This window comes from Oreochromis aureus, linkage group 6 (assembly GCF_013358895.1).
Source record: "Oreochromis aureus strain Israel breed Guangdong linkage group 6, ZZ_aureus, whole genome shotgun sequence".
Lineage (NCBI taxonomy): Eukaryota > Metazoa > Chordata > Actinopteri > Cichliformes > Cichlidae > Oreochromis > Oreochromis aureus.
The window spans coordinates 21,847,023-21,866,625 of record NC_052947.1 but is presented as its reverse complement, the minus strand read 5'-3'; the positions used below and the strand labels follow the sequence as shown (position 1 = coordinate 21,866,625).

At 42.1% G+C, this 19,603-nt stretch overlaps 3 protein-coding genes across 16 annotated transcripts in view; 2 read left to right on the top strand and 1 right to left on the bottom strand.

Annotated features, from left to right (window-relative positions):
* Window positions 1-4,659, top strand: part of rbm47 (RNA binding motif protein 47) — a 37,555-nt gene extending 32,896 nt beyond the window's left edge. For all 12 annotated transcript variants that reach the window (XM_031750974.2, XM_031750971.2, XM_039613553.1 and 9 more), the window contains one exon: window positions 1,690-4,659. In XM_031750974.2, coding sequence (XP_031606834.1) covers window positions 1,690-1,941 — 252 coding nt within the window. In that variant the 3' untranslated portion in view covers window positions 1,942-4,659. The remainder of the gene's footprint in view (window positions 1-1,689) is intronic.
* Window positions 4,660-8,648: 3,989 nt separating this feature from the next.
* Window positions 8,649-17,106, top strand: si:ch211-113e8.10 (E3 ubiquitin-protein ligase ZFP91). Of its 3 annotated transcripts, XM_031751006.2 has the most exons (13): window positions 8,651-8,789; window positions 9,010-9,476; window positions 9,818-9,855; window positions 10,049-10,165; window positions 10,521-10,560; window positions 11,446-11,556; window positions 11,645-11,737; window positions 11,829-12,014; window positions 13,282-13,332; window positions 13,438-13,516; window positions 13,593-13,707; window positions 15,033-15,132; window positions 15,222-17,106. In XM_031751006.2, exons 2-13 carry the CDS (start codon window positions 9,073-9,075, stop codon window positions 16,216-16,218), a joined length of 2,331 nt encoding a protein of 776 aa, XP_031606866.1. In that variant the 5' UTR covers window positions 8,651-8,789; window positions 9,010-9,072; the 3' UTR covers window positions 16,219-17,106. The 3 variants fall into 3 exon arrangements, with proteins under 3 accessions (XP_031606867.1, XP_031606865.1, XP_031606866.1); XM_031751007.2 differs by having other exon boundaries at window positions 8,649-9,476; window positions 11,648-11,737; XM_031751005.2 differs by having other exon boundaries at window positions 8,649-9,476.
* On the bottom strand, window positions 17,103-18,521 carry si:ch211-113e8.11. Its single transcript, XM_031751008.2, has 3 exons — window positions 18,364-18,521; window positions 18,056-18,193; window positions 17,103-17,979 (listed from the first exon to the last, which is right to left on the bottom strand). Exons 2-3 carry the CDS (start codon window positions 18,136-18,138, stop codon window positions 17,340-17,342), a joined length of 723 nt encoding a protein of 240 aa, XP_031606868.1. The 5' UTR covers window positions 18,139-18,193; window positions 18,364-18,521; the 3' UTR covers window positions 17,103-17,339.
* Window positions 18,522-19,603: the final 1,082 nt, after the last annotated feature.

Here is a 19,603-nt window from a genome sequence, read left to right as displayed (position 1 = left end):
ACTGATATACTCAGTAAAGAGAAAGTCATGACATCCCACAGCCCGCTTACACCCTCATCATATCCTCTTTTACTTCTCATCCCTGTGATGCGTTCATTGGTGCAGATATAAAGTTGCGGTGGCTGTAATTCAGCACCTGCATGCCACTACAGAAGAGGAGCAAGCATAAACTGGGTGATGTTTTTTTTAAAATAGGCAGGTAATTTCATGGTCAACTTTCCAAGCAGCTCAAAAAATATCTCAGAACACAAAAGCTGTTTCTGCACAGTTTGTTCCTAAATGTGTGTGTGAGCTTAGGGAGAGAGAGAGAGAAAGAGAAGCAAACCTTAATGTGCAGGACTGGGAAACGGAGAAAGATGTAAGAAAGACGATGAGAGATTATTTTTGCAAAGTTTTTAAATCAAATTTGAGATCGATGCATGATGCGTTGCTGAACCTAAACTTGAAGTATACAAATTTCCTTATTCAAACTTTGCATGAAAATACTTTAAGTCTGCTGAGCTGGTTGGTAGACGTTAGTGCAGGCTACATTGGTGAGTTTGCAGTTTTGTGATGTTAAGTTACATCACACATCAACTGATACTTAACGTGATGATGCTGACTAGATTCACTCACTTTTTACTCATTTTATGGTGTCTGGGGGTTTGAAAATGAACCATACAGCTCATGAAACATCTCATTATATCTTGCTGAATTTGGCTGGCCAAATCCACAAAGAGCAGTGAACAATAGTGTAGCAGCACAGGTCAGCTGATCACAGCCTCGCAAAGCAAGTTATTATGTGGATTATTTCTTAAGGAGTTCTTTTCCCCACGCTGCACCGCTATAACCACGTCTCAAGGTTCCCTCACCTGCCAAAACACACTGTGTTAGACAGATTGTTATAACGGATGCCCTCTAATGCAACCCCAAAAGGATTTATGCCTCTCCCTGGAATCGAACTGGGAATCTTTCACTGGGTAGACAGATGTGTGATCTACTATCCTGTGGAGCTGTAGAGGGAAGTTGCAGTAGAGACTTATTATAATCATTCACCTTAAGCACCAATAGCAATGCTTTTATTTCATTTATTGACAGAAGGCTGGGGAGTCTTTAGTTTCCCTTTAAGGACACTGGGGCCCAGGTTGAAGCCCAGGGGCCATACTTAGCCCATGTGTGATTCAGACCTTAAAGAAAAGATTAACTTAGCGAATGTGAAGCCATGACTTGAGATTTTTACGCCTCTATCTGGCTGTTTTGAAACCAGTTGTGATTAGGGATGGTCTGGTCTGACTGAGAAAGAGATGGTCTGCACTCATTCTGTAGCAGCCTGCCCCATCGCTACATAAGCCCCCCCGCTTTATCGTTCTTTACGGCTCTAATGGGGACCATACTTAACAAAATAAACATCATGTCACATTCAGTAAGACTTGAAAGTAGTCATTAAGACCATAAACCTATCAGCAAAGTGTTTACTGAGGTCATGGATCAAGTGAGTATTGGGGTCATGTTTCCATAAACTTTTGCATTTCTTTGTGCAGAGTCGTTGCCCCCTGCTGGTCATTAGAAAGAATGCAGGTTCAAGTCACACTGGCTTAAATTCTATGTAAAAGGAAGCTATGGCCACCGTTCTTATGTAAATTAAATACAGGCATTGTGGACACGCTTTAAAAATCTCCTTTTCCTAATTCACTTTCTTTCCCTACACAGGGCCGTCCAATCACTCCAGTCTATGCCATGGCCCACAACGTACAGCGCATCCCAGCAGCTGGTGGTCTGTATGGACCTGGGTACGTCCCCATCACAAACTACACTGCCAACACAGCAGCTCTGGCTGCTCTGCAGAAAAACGCAGCCGTGGCGGCTGCAGCATACGGAGGTTACACCGGCTACGCGGTGCCCCAGGCTTTCCCCGCCACAGCCTTCCAGCTGCCCATCCATGATGTCTACCAGACATACTGATTAAGAGGCTCAGATCCTGCATTTGACTGAACTACATCTCAGCTTTGTCTGTCCCATCATGTAGAAGCATCTCAAACTTGAGCTCGAAAGGAATTTGTAGCAAATATTAAAAGCACACACAGTGACAAACAGCCCGACGTCTCCTATCGGCCTCGGTATGTCCTCAACCCAAGGTGAACATAGTGTTTCTAATTAGGCAGCATCACTGTTTTCTACTGAATAATGTAACAAAAGTAACAAACAACAACTCTCAATAACGCCCCTCTGCCTTTTTTGTTTCTCTCCGAATCCCACCACGGGAACACCGAAGGTACGTTCAAGTATTTATGAAGAGAAGATATATATATTTAAGGTGTTTATTCTTTGTAGCTCTCTCTTTCCATGTTGCCGTGGTATTTGTTCGAGATTTTAAACTATTTTCAGAGTAACAATAAAAAAAAGAGACAAGTTAATCGTAAGGAAGAAAAACTACAACAGGAACTACTGATAAATGAGGATACCGCTGAAGACGGCTGTCTTCAGATATACTAATGCCTTTTTTTTCATCATTATATAGTATTTTAGCCAATTTTACATGCTGTAGGTGATGCTGTCCGTCCATGCTGGTTGAGTGCTTTGAACACGCCTGTTTGGTACTTTTTGGTTATTGTCGTTTTTATTGTGTTTTTGGTTGTTTTACATGAAGGTTCTAGGTTTTCTAGGTTGCATTTATTTACCTATAATTAGCTCATTTTCGCTCTTTTTTTTTTTTTGCTTTGCAAGATTATTTCTCTGTTTCCTCTTTGATACTTTGAAACACATTTGTTGGTTTTCTTTGAAGAAATGTTGCCTGCTAAATATTTGTTATTTTGACAGATTCCTGTGGGGAACAAATAATTGAGAAAGAAAACTGGAAAGCTTTTTGAATGATGTTCAGCTGACGTGGAAAATGTTCCACATTTAAAGAAACGGCGGTGATAGGGGATTAAGACTGAATAGATATTAGCTGTTTTTGTTCTTACTCAGTTATGTATGTTTTTTTCTGATGTTTTTAATTGTGAACAACTACGGACAGAAATGAGAGACATTTTTCTATCGGGACTGGAGCACTCTGTCACTTGAGCTCGTACTTTTTGCCAGTGCTGACCAAAAACCTTAACATCCACTTCAGTCTGAGGACTTTAGAAAGACTCCTGACTACAGTGCCTTACACCTACATGCTGTTTATGTAACTGCCTGCTTTTCACTGTGCCTTTTTGTAAGAAAACCAAGCCCGCATGTTTTGGCACAAAGAAGAATTTGTATATCCCATGAAGCAGATTTGTGGTATTACTGTATTGAGGTTTCAGCTTTTGTAGCCAGATGTGCCAAGGTTGCCTCCATCCTCTTCCTCCGTCTCCTCTTTATTTCTCATCCTGACCGAGGTGCACGTAAATGTATTTATAAAAGGCGAGAAGTTGCCACTTTCAGATGAAGAGATATCAAACGCGTGAACTGGAGCAGAGTTTGTGCTTCTTCTCATATAAAGCCTGCAGCTCCTCAATGCTCAGCGGGCGCTTTGAAAACTCTGCAGTGCATCTACACAAGTGTACTTGTGGACTGGGAATAACTGGGAGCGATACGTCCCACTGGAATATGCAAGTATTGTAACACTCGAATTCAAACAGCTGCTGATCATGAAGTCACACTCCACAAGAGCCATCCTTTATGAAAAATGCCAAACATTTGAGTGTCCTTTTATTTGTAAACCAGCTCTTTTTTCTTTTGTATTATTATTATTCTCCTTCACCGCATTCGATGGTATTTCATTTGCTAATTTGAGGGCTCCCTGGCTTTTAAGTTTAGGCCCAAGAGTGTGAGTGAAAAGACTGCTTAACTAGTCTATATCTGTGTAATCTCACTCTGTACTCTGCATTTTACTGCTTCTCTCTCTCTTCTCTGAAACTGGATTTAATGTAGAAAACAAACTGCTGTTAACGGCTCTTATTATGATCTTATACGATGACAATAAGTCGGGATATATTTAATATATGCATTACGTGTGTTGTTTATGAAGTGAGAAGAAAAGGCATAATATATTGTAAAACGTATTTCTTTTCTTTATTTACACCTTGTTTAGGTATAAAAGTCAGACTAACAAAAGTAGATTTTTTTCGTTGCCAAAGTGTCCAATAGTTCGTTAAACATTCAAGGTTATTGTGCTTTTGTTAGGTGTAACATTGTGTTTGCTGGACGCGGTGTTAAGAGTGGGAACGCCAAGTTCTCCCCGTTATCGATATCAAAGGTTAAACCTGGCCCGCGAGGGCGTTACGACCCATTGGCGCCTCCTGCTCAATGTGTTGCAACTTTTTTTGGCTAAATAATTGAAAGATCTAATGATGGGTGGATGGGGTAATGATTTAGCCTTCACCAAAATTTGATGTGGTTTTAACAACATAAAACGGCGTTCTCCCTTCCACTCACAGCACCTGCTTTACTTTCCATCACCTGCATTTCACCCACAATGCAGCAGCAGCAGCAGGACGATCTTCCTGTGTCAGTATGAAGCTGCGCGTGCCCGGTTTAACTTAGATGTTCGGGTTTAACATCTTTAACTCTTCGTAGTGTGTGCCTTTATTGCCAACATGTGCCCTTTGTAGACCTATGCAGACTCTTTTCTATCAGAAGGTCCCGTTTCCTTTTTCAGCATTGGTATATTTATAGTGATATAGTAGATAAATAAAGCATTTTTGAAAGGATGCACTCTTGCCGTCCATCGTTTTGTCTACTTGGTTTTCTATGTTAAACATTGGCCTTGGATTAAAGTTTGGAAAGCTTGCAAGTGCTGAAAAGGGGACTTCAGTGCCGACTTCTGTGAATGGAAACCCACGTCTGACCTCATACATCAACTATTATTAAGCAATGTGTCACAGAGGAGTGAGGAGCACAGTGTTTCATAAACTCCTCTTTGGCACCTCAACTTTAATCTAGAAACATGCTGTACCCCAGCAGGAGGATTTAGATCACGTGGTGTGGTACAGTATGCTCAGGAAAAGGTAAGTTTGTTTCAGCAGGCTCAGATTTCAGCCAAATGGTCACATGTTTAACTACTGAAATCTAATAAAGCGTAAAAATGCCTGAGTATCGGGCCTGTGTCAGACAGCAGCGACGCCAGCAGCGAATCCATTTCAAGCAAGATCACGCTCTGGACACATGAACGTGGCCTGTGAACTCTCACTTGCTGCTGTTACGCACACAAGCACAACTTCTCACTGGAGAGGATTTACACGTTTATTTAACTCTGCTAAAGAGGGTTTATTTGAGCTCATATCTGTTAAAGTAACCAAGAAAAAGCAGAGAGAAGAAATGCTTTATGTCAGGCAGATCATGCAGACACAGTAAAAACAGTAAATGAAGCCTCTGTCAGGTTTTCTGTATCAGGACATCACAATAAACTGTCTCATCCTCATTAGATCTTAAAATTAAGTAAATACAAACAGCACTTGACATATTGCAGTGTGTCATTATTTATTTGACAAAAACTGAGCTAAAATGCAGAAGCAGAGGTAGACCCCATGATTCAGAGCCACGTTTAGCAGCAATAAGTTGAAGGAGTGTGTTTTCTGCCCTGTCTTCCCCAACTGGGCGTGGCAGATGGCTACACCTCCCTGAGTCTGGGCCTGCTGGAGGTTTCTTCCTGTTAAAAGGGAGTTTTCCCCTCCCACAGTCTCCTAGTGCTTGCTCAAAGGGGGTTGTTTGATTATATTTGAGTTTTCTCTCTATTATTGTAGGATCTTTACATTACAATATAAAGCGCCTCGAAGCACCTGCTGTTGAGATTTGGCGCTGTATAAACAAAACTGAACTGATTTGCATTACAAGTGTTGCTTCAGTTCACTGAGGTTTGAGGGCATTCACATTCCCAGCTCTCTTAAGGTCCCACTGCAGCCTTTCAGTTGTATTTGGATTGGGCTGGGTTGATTTGCATGCATCATTTTCACTTTTGATTAACCTCTTCAACACCATTACATCAACACCATAACGATCAATGCCCAACAGAAAACTCAGTCATCTCAGGTCATTAAAGGCCACTAAAGTGAGAGAAGTGCTGTAAACAAGAATACCCTCAGGGTTATGGATGGGCCTTAAAGATGGCAGCTCAAAAACAGCTTAAAAAAATATCACTGAGTCTTGGAGAAGAAACACTTTCACATCCTAAAAAGGAAAAGTTTGACTTCTAACATGTAAGCTGTCACAAAAACAGGCTCCAGACCCACCAGATGGCATTACAGCTCTGCCACAGAGATCTGCACAACTCAACAAAAACTAAAAAAAACAATATACACATAAACAACACAAACCACTCACCTTAATCACAAACAGCAGTCCAAACTCATTGAACTCTATCCAAAATACTATCCCAAACCCAGGATTTTAAAACAACCCAGACTTCCTTAAAAATAATTCCGATAAGTATAGATCAGCGTGAACCTAATTCACTTATTTCAGACGCCCCAGTGACACACAGCATATCATCTGAAAAAGAATGTAAGGTTTACTGTCAGGACATAGAAATGAATCATTTGGTTCTTAGCAGGTCTTAAAATTAGGTGATTACAACCTCAAACAAAAACATGGTATCTTACACTGTCATAATGTATTTAAAATGCAGAAGCAGTGTGTGAATAAATAGACCCCATGATTCAATAGCTTGCAAAAGCACTTTGGCAGCAATAATCTGAAGTTCTCTGTTTGACTGTATCCGTCTCTCACATTGGTGTGGAGGAAAAGATCAACAACCTTTCCAAGAAGATCCTTCAGACCTCTGTGTGCACATAGTAGGAGGGTCTAAACCTTTTTAATAGTGTCTAATGTCTTTGCCTTTCCCTTACAAACCTCAGTAATATAATACAGAGACTCTTAGACACAACTTTATTCTTTTTTTATGTTGGCTACAAACAGTTTTACAACAGTTTTATTGATCTGTAAGCATTAATGTATGATCCTTAAGCCGGACGCATGGTTGTACTTGTTAACGTTGTATCAAACTTGCATGTAGACAAAGCCTTTGATTGAATTATATTTTTATATTTATTCCTACTCTTAAAAACGCTGGAGGCCACATCTGAAAGAATACAAAATTAAACAACAACTTAATAAAATACTTGATTTCTGTCTGTATTGTGTTTAACCTCTTCATATTTTTCCATAGTGTAATTTCTTTGTAGAATCAGCTGCTTTGCTGCCAGCACCACACTCTTCATGTCACTTCAGAGTGCAGGTCCCAGGTCCTGTGGATGTAACAAACCCAAATCATCACCCTTCCACCACCGTGCTTGACAGTTGGTATTAGGTGTCTGTGCTGATATGTTCTGTTTTCACCAAACATGGTGTTGAGCATCTCCACTTTGGTCTCATCGGTCCAAAGGACGTTTTTACAGAAGTCTTGTGGTTTGTTCGGATGCAACTTTGCAAACATAAGCTGTGCTGCCATGTTCTTTTTAGAGAGAAGAGGCTTTCTCCAGGCGGCACTTAAAAACAGGGCTACTTGTTTAGTCTTTTTCTAATTGTAACATCATGAACTTTAACATTTAACATGCTAACTGAGGCATTGTGATAACACACACCTGAATGCTCCAGACCAGCAAACTGTCAAAACCTCTGCTTTAATGATGGTGCTCACACTTGCTGATGATCAGTCAGTACAGCGAATTTGATTAGTAGCACTTGGCTGCTACTTATCCTTTTAATTTCTCTGTAAGCGCTAAGGGTGCACTGTTCCCTTGCAGTGTAATATGTTATGTTTTATAGTTTGTCTAAAGTTACAATTTCCCTAACTTTAAGACCTGCTAAGGACAGATCTTTTTTTAATTACTATGACTGCCATTTAGAAACCTTAGCAGTCTTTATCATGACTTTACAGTGGCATTAATAATGTATGCAGTAGCAGCTTCCTGCACCAGTTTAATAAATAATGACACGTTTAGTGTACCAAATTATTGATCTGGTACTGAAAAGAAATACAGTTTTCCCACCAGCTCCAGCCCCACACTGTAGCTTGCATTCAAGGCTAGTGTATCAATAAAAGTTTAAGTGACTTATTATTTCCCAATAATAATATCTCCAGCACACCACTTTAGCAAGCACACGAATGCCTCACCTGCTTTATCGCTGTAAATAAAGGCAAAAGAAAGTCAAGCTTGTGTGTTATGATGTTGCCATCTGGTGGTAACTGCTCTCCATCATTTTCTGTTCAGACCAGTCAGTGCAGGATTTCAGTGGCAGCCATGTTAGCTTTAGTTATTAGTAACGCAGATTATTGTGGACATTAGTAATGAAAAAACATACATTATACACATATAAATAAATTTTAATAATTTAGCTCAAACAGGCAATTAATTTAGAATGTTACACAAAATACCCCAGTCTAGGCCTATTTCAAATTGTATTGTCATTTCAGGTGGAAGGACGGGAATAAATATTATACCAATTTTCTATTGATTTTATAATATGTATCATTTAAAATTAGTTATGTCTTATACTTAGTCAATGTTTTAAGCCAAACCCGATAAAAATCGCGTCAAAAAAGGAGCACATTTAAACAGCATCCAAAGTGCGTTTATTTTTTTATTTTTACTACAGTTCCCAGGATGCAGTGGCAGCATACGTCCTCACGCTGCTGTCGCGCGGCTGCTGCGGCTGCTTTCGCAGATTTGTAAACACAGCAGTTACGCTTAGTTGATCTGTAACGGGCGGTTAGGCCCATCCAGATGGTTGTGGCAGCTGCTGAAACGCGCTGCCGCTCTTGAACGTAGCCTCAGTTTATATTTGGCTTAAAGGAGACGCAACAAAGCGCACAAAATGGTTGTGCTCAAGGCCCGGGCGAATAAGTAGGTTTACTATAGCTTTAAGAAGGAGAAAATAGTGTCTGCTTCTTTAAAATTATATCGGTTTATTGCTGAATAGATAATTAAGAAAACTTTTCAGTTTCTAATCAGTATATATATGTATTTAATTTGCGACGAAACCAACTGAAAATGCACCACTGTTGGATAAAGGCCGCCTGCAATCAAAACGTCTTTAAAGCAGATGTGGTCCGTTTTTCCTCAGTTTGCAAGTAAACCTGCCTGACTTTAAGCGGAATCTGAGGTGGTCCTAAGTGTCCTCGCGGTGATGGAACCAGCCGGTGATCGAACCGGGAATGTAAATAAAGGTGAAGATCCGACGGAGTACAAGGCCGCAGAGGAGACCCCGGGCACCAGTACAGCTGGTACGCCACGGAGGGCGCTGAGGGAGCGGGGAGCGGGCCGCCCTAGGTCTGGCGTCACCGCTTCTGTAGCGGACGTTAACGGCGGTACGTCGAGCCCGCAGACTTCGGGACGGGTTTTAAGAGATAGGTCAACGAGGGCAGTACCGGCCTGGCTGAAAGACACCAAAAGCAGCGACGACGACGAGGACGAACCTAGCCCGGACGCCGGTGCGACCAAGCGGAGGAAAGTTTCCAACTCCAGGCGGAAGAAAATTTCAGAAGCTGCAGGTTCGGCTGAGGCTGCGGGAGACAGCCTTCAAGGCACAGAGTACGTTTTTGTTTTTTCTTTGTTTGTTTCTTTACTGAGTAGCCCTATTTCAACTCGGGCACCACATTTGATTATAAGGAGCCCTCCTTAGCTTGCACCTTATGTCGGTGAAGTCGGTTCCTGTCAAAAGCACGCCTTCATCGTGGCTCGTCCCCTTTCTGCTGTCTGCATGGGAAGGGTGGAGTAAAACTTACCTGGTTTTAAAGGGGGCTATATTTTAAAAAGTGCTACAACACAGAAATGCATTATCTTGTTAAACATACGATCGTGTGATGATGATATTGTGGTGCTGTGCAGGTGTGGAAAATGCGTCAAGTCAATGTTTTTCCCTCTTTCTGCAGGCAAGAGGACGCCAAGAAACCTGCCACAGATGCCCAAGGTAATCAACTGCATAACAGCCGCTTTATATCCTCCTTGTTCACTTTACATTTAAGTTTAATCACATGCTATTTACCTGTAGTTATGTCTTTGATTCAGACGGCGCTGATGTGTTCACTGGTGTCAGGCCTGTGTCACACTTTATGACACTTTTCTACACTCTCATTGCATGCTACCGCTCTCTCTCACTCCAGCCCTTCCCTCCAGACGCCCCTCAGCCCAGACTCATGCCAAGCCCCCATCTGGCAGGGCTGTCCACAGCTCTGCCAAGCCCGTGTGCAAGACTGAACCTGGAATGGAGAATCCAGCTGGTGAGCAACCTGTTGACAGTGAGCTGCTCTGCTTTAGCGTGGGGGCCTTTTTAACTCAGAGACCAAATCATGAAGACACACAAGAACCAAAGACATCTGGGCAATCGTTGTTTGTTTTGTATAGAACTTGCAAAAACATCTGGGAACATGTATCTCTGGTTATTGATTCCTTGTGGGGGGAAACATCTGGATTCTGTCATTTCTTGCCCGTCGTGATGCTTCCAAATAATTGATCTAGATAGAATGCATTTTTTTTTTTTTTTTTTTTTGTAGTTAAATTACTGTTTTATAAATGTTGTTTGTATGACGTTGCTAGTGGCTGAAAGCGCTTTTGGTCTCTTTCTCTGTCATGCAGCTGTGGAAGGAGAGGTAGATGATAAAGACAAGTATGAAATGTAAGTATACTTTTGGTGACCCACGATGTGATTCTTGCAGGCTTTAATGGCTCAAATTTGGCCACTGCCTCCTAATACCGCCTTCTTCCTCCCTGGAAGTCCTGTTCTGACCACTTAATTGTGGGCTTAAAACTTGAGCAGAGAGCAAACTGTGTAATTCAGTGACAAGCTGAACTGTCTTTCATATCAAGGAAAATCACTACTGATAAAAGCTGAGTGTCTGGCTCCGAACCAAATGACAGTCTACAAAGGAAGAGCCTGCAGTGAAGGGGCAACCTTTGAACATTTGGGAGGCTGTGCACTTTGAAGTGACCGCCTGGGGTCATATTGTCAAATTATAGTTCCACTGTAACTCCCTGTCCTGTTGGAGAGAGAATAAAGAAGCCAAACTGTGACCACACCACATCTTGCTCCCTGTTACTTTGTCCTCTTCCTCCAGAATTAAACTGAGGTTGAATGGGTTTCCATTTTACAGTTGAGGAGATCCAGCTCTCAGTGCAGGTGTGCAAGTCATCAGAAAGGGACTTCCACGGAGAACAGCTTGAAAGAGAGAATTAGCTTTCCATGGGTCATGAATCACTGTGTACATTAGAGTTTGTACCTCGGTTTTTAAAACGTCACATTTATTGCTCGTATTTCGTTGTGCACCTAATCTCAGGTTCTTTATGTAGGAAAATATGTTTTTCTAAAGATACGATTATGTCGTTTTGCTACTGGCACACTCAGTCTGAGGCTAAGTATAGAAGCAGCAACAGAAGAAATCAGCCTGACATGCCGTATGTTTACTCAGCTTGACTCTGGGTTTGTTCCCTCAGTTTAAAATGTATGAAAAAAAGAGTCAAATGTGTAACTAAGGAGAGTTTGGTCCTGTGTTTTTAATTACAGTGAAAAGAAAGAGGAGGAAAACACCGGCGCTGCTGAACCAGGCTTGGATGATGAAGATCCTTCTTTTCAGGATGACCCAGACAATCTCAACTACCAGCCACAGAGTCAGAGGTGCGCTTATGTCAAGTGCACCATTTGACCCGGTGCGGAACGTTTTTAGAAAAATTACCCAGTTTGCAATTTATTGTTTCGCTTTCAGCAGTGTAGAAGAAGAAGAGGTCCTTAGCAGCGAGGAGGATGTTCCCTTTAGAGACGACTTAAACGATCAAAGCTACGACCCGAAGGTTGAAAGGTTTGTGGGTGTTTTGTATGAGAGGGATTGGGTTGTTCATATGTAATTACTGTTTTTTGATTGGAAATTTTTCTCCTGTTTTATTTTTTAGGGATGCTCCTAAACCAAAGCGCAGAGCTCCTCCTAGAACCAAGGAGAAGAAAGAAAAGGAGAAACCACTGAAGAAAGAGAAGGAGGTTGCTGAGATAAAAGTGGAAGGCTCAGACAACGTAGAGAGCATGCAGGAGGAAGTAAAGCTTGAAGAGGAAGTAGTGGAAGATCCAGATGGACCCAGGAAGTAAGTGCAGTACCAGGCTGTGAGTGCATTCTAGTACTTGTAGTACAAGCCATGAGTTGATACCAGACAGAACTGCAAACACATCTACATATCCTCCATTCCTAATCAGTCTTGTTAACCAATCACTGAAGTCCAATTTATCCAATTAAAGCCAACACTGTTTTAAGTTAATGCTAATGTGTAGCCATGGCAACATGCTGGTTTTGCCAGACATGCTCCTCTGTTTGTCATTGGACGAGTTTTGGATTTTGGGTGCAGAAAACAAAGGAGCGCTCGCCTTATAGAATATCGCCATCATGGAGCACAGCTTGACATTAGCAGTAGTCGCTATTTTTTTTTTTTTTTTTTTTAGTCCTCCTGCAGTGTTCATTGATCTGATGCTAGATGAATCAGTAAACTCATTCAAGTGGATGGATTCAAAGGTCTGGACTAAGGCAAGCTACAGCATTTAGTATCCCAGAAAAAGGATTAGGTACATAGTGTAGAAATTCGGTATGCCAACAATACCAGTGACAATGTTGGAGAGAAACCCCCAACAATCAGGCAACCCCCTATGAGCAAGCACTTGGCAACACTGGGAAGAAAAAACTCCCATTTAACAGAAGGAAACCTCCTTCAGAACCAGGCTTAGGCAGAGGCAACCATCTGCTGCGACTGGTTGAGGAGTGAGGGGGGGGAAAGGAGAGTGTAGAGAGACAGGATCAAAACAAACTATGGCAGAGAGTAGGCAAAAGGTAATGACTTAGCACACAGGGAGAGCATCTGGTTACATTACAGGGTGAGCATGCTTCTCGAGCCCTTTTTGACCTACAGTGCTTGGCACAGTGCACAAGAAAGCATAGTCAGATGCTTTCAGTACTGATGCAACCATTTCAAATTTCAGACTTTGTTTTTTTGTTTACTTTGTTGCACTACAGCCTGAGTGATGACAAGGGTCAAAGTACAAAGTGCAGTGATTTTCAAGTAGTATGGTCCATTTGTATGCATACTGCATCAGTGAACAGTACATGCTTTGTAAGGGCAGCTGCATTGTGTACTGAATATAGAACGAAAAACATATGTGATTGGAAATGTCATCAATAAGACTCTGAGTCATTCAGTCTGCCTGTTTTAAAATACTAACCAGCTGCTCCTCCTTCTAAATTTAACAAGTGGTTATAAAACAAACCTCACTTCACAATGGCTTTGTGTTCACATATAGCAGAGCATGGCTTTGATTTCCCGGTATACACAATTATGTAATTTTTCTTTGTCCTGGCTGTGTTAGGAGAGGTCGGCGGAAAAAAGACGACAAAACCCCACGGCTGCCAAAGAGAAGGTGAAGTTGATGTCTGTGTTGGTGCTTCATTATTTGGAATCAGTCATGAACTTGGTATAGATATAGATGTTAAGTATAAGATACTAACTGGCTTCACTCACATAGGAAGAAGCCCCCAGTTCAGTATGTGCGCTGCGAAATGGAAGGATGTGGGACAGTGCTGGCTCATCCTCGCTACTTACAGGTTTGTAGCCCCCCCACGCATGCACGCACATACACAAAGCAGTAGTAACTAATCTGTTCTTTGCTTTAAACTCCAGCACCATATTAAGTACCAGCACTTACTCAAGAAGAAGTATGTTTGTCCTCATCCTTCTTGTGGGAGGCTTTTCCGCCTACAGAAGCAGCTGCTGCGTCATGCGAAGCACCACACAGGTACGCATGTACATTTGTTTTCAGAGGTTTATATCCACTCATCATGGGCACGGGTGTCATGATAATTTTGGGCTTTTGATGATTTCTTTGAACTTTTTTCTATTTTTTCTTAGGGTGGAGTGATTGTACCGCATACAACTTTAATGACTTTAAAAAAACAAAAATTGACTGTGAAAGTTTGACTTTATTTTGGATTTTCTTTGTTCCACACAAGTTAAAAAATATACAGGCTCAAATATAAGCATACACTCAAATCTTTTACTAAGTGTTGCTGAAGGTTCTACAGTGTATTTCAACTTGACAAGTCCAAAGCCTATTAACATCTCATTGGTTATTCTAATTGAGTACAACAGATACTTTTTATGCCGGCAAGAGGGTGCCGCTGACCAGAAAAGAAACAGCCCCTGCTCCAAAATTGACACCTTCAAACGTAGCTGAAATTTGCAGCTGCCCACATGGGCAAGCCAAATGGCTTCAGGAGAAATGTTTTATAGTTAGACATTTGGAGGAGTGAAGTTGAGACTTTGAAACCTGAGAATACTGTACCAACTGTCAAGCATGGTGGTGGTAGCAGCATGCTCTGGGACTGTTTTGCTGTCAGTGGTATTGGTACGTTGCACAAAGTGGATGTAATAATGAAGGAGGACTACTGCCACATTCTTCAACTTTAAGTCATCAGCTAAACAGATGAACTTGGACACAGTTGGGTGTTTCAACAGGACAATGGTGTGAAACCCACGTCAAAACTGGTTTTGGGGTCAAGAAAGCAGGCTAACATTAAGCTTCTGGAATGGTCTTCTCTAAGCCCCAACTTCAACCCAAATATTTGTGGACTAAACTGGGTCTGTACCAGGAAACCAGCTATTTAAATGACCTCTGCTAATTCTGCTAAGAAACATATCAAATATCCAGCTATTAGGCTTGTTGGTGGCTACCAAATGTGTTTAACTTGTTAAGGCACATTTAACAAAATGTTAGTCAGGGTGTATGTATATATTTGACCCCGTGTGAATTTGAGAAAATCCAAAATAAATTAAAACTTGTGCACCCAAGTCTTGTTTTTTAAAGTAATTAAAGATGTGTGCTGTACAATCATTCCACCCTGGAAAAAGAACAGTTCAAAGAAAAATCATTAAAAAGCTCAAATTACCAGAATGTTCATGTCCATGATGAGTGCATGTAAACGTCTGCTCATGATGGTATAAAACAATGCATTAGTTTCTGTGCTTATTTTTAGTTCTAATCAATAATGAAATTACATGGGGAACCCATCTGTAATTGAGTCTTTTTTTTTTAATTTTTTTTTGGGGGGGGGGGGTAACTAGACCAGAGGGACTACATCTGTGAGTTTTGTGCTCGCGCCTTCAAGAGTTCCCACAATCTGGCTGTGCACCGCATGATACACACTGGAGAGAAGCCCCTACAGTCAGTACTTCTCTGTTCACACGTTTTGTTTTCTCAGTTTATTTTCAGCTCAGTGGTTCATTAAATTTCTTGCTTCCTGGTGTGAATAGGTGTGAGATCTGTGGCTTCACCTGTCGCCAGAAGGCATCTCTCAACTGGCACATGAAGAAGCACGACGCTGATGCTACCTATCAGTTCTCCTGCTCTATTTGTGGCAAGAAGTTTGAGAAGAAGGACTGTGTGGTGGCACACAAGGCCAAGAGCCACCCGGAGGTGTTAATTGCTGAGGCACTGGCAGCAAATGCCGGTGCTCTCATCACAACCCCTGCCTCTCTCTTGGAGCTCCCGGGAAATCCTGCGCAAGCAGAGGTCACTGGCTTGGACGCAAACCAAGTTGGGCAAGATGGCCAGGTGGACCAGCTGGGCCAGGATGGGCAGCATGTGCCTCAGGTCTCCCAGATGGGTCATGTGACCCAGCAAGTGAGTCACCAGGTGGTTTTGCTGGGACAAGATCAGAGCCTCCACACCATGCAGGTGCCTGTGACAATTGCTCTGTCCCCTATCGACCCCCCATCACCGGCTGAGAACCAGCAGCAGAGCCAGCTCCAGCTTCAGATGCCCGTCCAGTTTGTGCAGACTGCCCAGCAGCCTCAGCAGCCCCAAATCCAACAGCTGACCCTCCATTCCAACTCAGTCGTGACCCAGCATCAACCGCAGCTCCAGCCTCTTCAGTCATACACTTCCCAGCAGCAGAGCCAGGGCCAGACACAAATCCTACAGATGACCTTCCAGCCTGTCAGCCAGTCCCAGACCCACATCCAGCAGATCCCCATTCTAGCAGCCTCTCAGCAGCTCCAGCCCCTGCAGACAGCATCCCCGAGCCCTCCTCTCATGTCCACTTCGCAAACCCAGAGCCAGGTTCCTGTCTCCACCAGCGGGGACAGCTTTATGTTGGACAATCCGGTGCTCTCTTCCTCCTCTCCCTCAGCCACCTCTCTTCAGCAGACAGAAGTGGTGGGGGAGGATGGTGTAATCTGGGAGCAGGCCGGGCAGGGGGAGGTCCTAGCCGATGGCACTGGGAGACACATGCAGCAGACCCTCATGTAAAACAAAAAGGATGCCAACAGAACGTAATCTAGAGGCAGTTTATGTTACCAGTGACCTGACATACTGTTTCACCACGTTTGAGGTAAATGTAGGCTCACTGGTATATTATGTAATGCTCACTCATCGTCACATTTGGTAGATTTTTAGACTTCGTATCAGGGAAAGATATGTTTGTATGTGTATGTTGTTGCCTTTGTACCTAACAGTCCTGTAACTAGCCACTTATGAGTTTTTTTGTGTGTGTGTGTGTGTGGGTGTGTATATATATTGATGAGGTCTTGTTGCACAGCTGTTGCTATTATGCAATAACATAGCATACCTCTTAGTAATATACAGCACATCTAATGTGTAACGTGCAGCATCAACAAAGTTCCTACTGGAATAAATCGGCTTAATTTATATCATGAAACACATGAGAAAGTTATAAACTCCATCACTGTATGAGTGTGTGTGTGTGTGTGGGGGGGGGGAACACTCATTTATTGTCCAGCTTTCCTGTGACACTTTTTATTTAACAAGGTTATAAATCAGCTAAATCTACAGAAAAAGACATTTCAAAACTTGGAAAAGACACCAAAATTTACAGATTGTGCATATTCCAGATTTTTAATGACATTAGTGCAGCTTTGAAGGAAGTGATAACCCCTATAGTTTAACTCTACAAGACTTTAAGGAGCCGAAATGTACCCTTGAACACTGCGACTCAAATGTAAGCCTATCAAATAACAGCAAGCACTGATCTGTCAATAAGATTTGTTTAATGTAATTTGATAAGCAAAGCTATGTAGAAACCTTATGTGTCAGTGGCATCTCTCTGATCTCTCACATTAGATTTGTGTTAGAGCAAACAGTCCACTTAAAAGTTGTAAATAAACATCTTAACATTTATCCAAAGTGTTTTTTATTGAATGACCTCTGAAAACCCTCCAGTTTCCTCTTTTCAACAGGAGCAGCAGCAGCAGTCCAGTTGTTAGAGCCATTAGCAATGTGGTTGGTGGTTCCAACCCCAACTCTTTGCATCCGAGTGTTTAAATTTTATTAGGCAGGCTCCTACTCTGTACATGGGATATAAGTAGTATTGAATCAAAGTGTCTGGAAGACATAATGTAACTAGAAGTGAGTCAGGACATATTGGCTCGCTCTCTGTTCCTTTGCATCGTATATTGCTTCATAGCTCTTTTAGGAGGAATCAAGCTGTCACTCAGTCCGACCCTCTTCTTCTTCACATGCTGCCCTTCTGGTTCTTCCTCTATTGTTTCCCTCTTGGACCTTCCGCCAAATGAACCGCCTCCAGTTTCTGGTGTCTCTTCACTCTCAGGTGGATGACAGTCAGTGGAGATGACTGGCTTCTGGAGGTCACTGTCATGAGCAAATTTACATTTGATCCCAAACCTGCACCTTCCATCTTTCCTGTAGGACACGCATATCCTTTTACCTCCTATCTGGGAGGGTTTGGCCTGCATGGTGAGGGGGACGTGCTTCTGCAGGGCGCTGAGCTTCTGGTCTGCTTGAGCCTTAAATGGGTTGGCAAACACGCTGCTGTCAGATGACGCATTTAGCGGTGGAGAGGGCAGTTTTTTAGAGGTGATGGAATTCAGCGAAGGAGTAGGCAGTTTGGAAGGGCGGGCTGCCGAAGTGGGTGGTGGTGAGGGCTCTGGATCCTCGTCCTCTGCCTCCGATTCACTGGAAGCTGAACCAGACTCCAGCAAAAAGTTGCGGGTCTTTTTAAAAGGCGCTTCCTCTTCACACGTTTTCCCAGAGCTTCAAGACGAAGACAAATTATTATTATTCCAGGCTAGCCGAATGGTGTTTGCGATACATTTATATTTTTACTCACCCAGCTTTGCCACTGTTTACATCCTCTGCAGCGCCATCGCTGTCGGAGTCAGAGGACACTCCGTATCCAACCAGAGAGTTCATACCTGTAACCGGAGCTAGAGCTCTGCCTCCCGATTAAAACGCGATAACAGTGTACCTGTGAATATACGAGGCAGGAGAGTTGTCCATTTTTCCTTCTTTAATAAACAAAATAAGGGAAATTGCTGTAAGGTTAGCTGCTGTCATTAGCCGTCGTTCAACGTTCATGTTTACACTGCACTGCCACCTGCAGGACAGGAGTGGTACTGCAACTGTGACGCCACTAACCCACAAATGACAGTTGACCAACACAGATAAGCTGCTTCTTTTTCTTCTTCCAGCTGCTCTCTTTAGGGGTCGTCACAGCGGATCATCTGCTTTCATGTCACTCTGTTTCTGGATGCTCCTCTATTACACCAGCCCTCTGTGGATTATCTTCTTTTCCTTTGCCTGGTAGGTCCATCTTCAACACCCTTTGTCCAATGCACTATCCTCCTCTGCACATGTCCAAACCACTTCAGCCTTGACTCTCTAACTTTATCTTCTAACTGCTGTCTCTCTTCACCTCTGCCTCCTGTCTTTTTGTCAGTGCCACTGTCTCAAAATCTTACATCTCATAGCAAGTATCACTACCATCTTGTAAACCTTCCCTTTCACTGTCACAAATCACCTAAAATCATTTTAAAATGTATTCTTTTTTTATCACGTTAGTGTGGTTATCATATTTTGTAATTCTCTCTTAGTTCAGTTTTTAAAGTGTATATTCACTTTTTATTGTTTATCAATCTATTCAGTGTTCATTGTCGACTACTTGCATTAAATGTGCGTATAAATAAAGCTCCAACTTGCAGAAAATAAATGATGGCTAAAATGACTTTATAAGCATGGTGACAGGATGTGATGTCAAAATTTCACAATTTGGTTATGATTTTCTTTTTAGTGGTTAAAAATCCACTTGACTGTTCATTTTCATTTCATTTTCTTGTGGAGAATAGTAACTGTAGTTAGATTCCTCGCAAAACAAGGCACCAGTTTGAGAAAATGTCAATGTTAGGCCTATGCACACTTTATTAGGTACACCTGTTTAACTAGGTTTCAACACCACTATCTAATCAGCTAATCACAAGGCAGCAACCCAGTCCATTTAGGCATTTTAGCATGGTCAAGAAAACCTGCTGAAGAGTATTAGAATGGAGAAAAAAAAGGTGATTTAAACCTTTAACGTGGTATGATTTTTGGTGTCAATCCGGCATTAGTAAGGCATACCCAATAAAGTGTCCATTCTATATAGAAAGTTAGATCCCAGGGCAGATCACATTTAAGTCTTTAGATGTGATCTGCCCTTTCTGTGGAAGTTCTCCTGAAAACTATTCACACTTATTTTTGCTCTTAGAATTTAATATTTAGGTTGTGGAAAAAATATTTTCTCTGATTTGTTTTTCCTTTAAAAATATGATTTGCTTTCTATGACTGTGCTAACAAAGTCGATGCTATATTTCTTGCGTAATTAGGTAATCCTCCTGTTAGA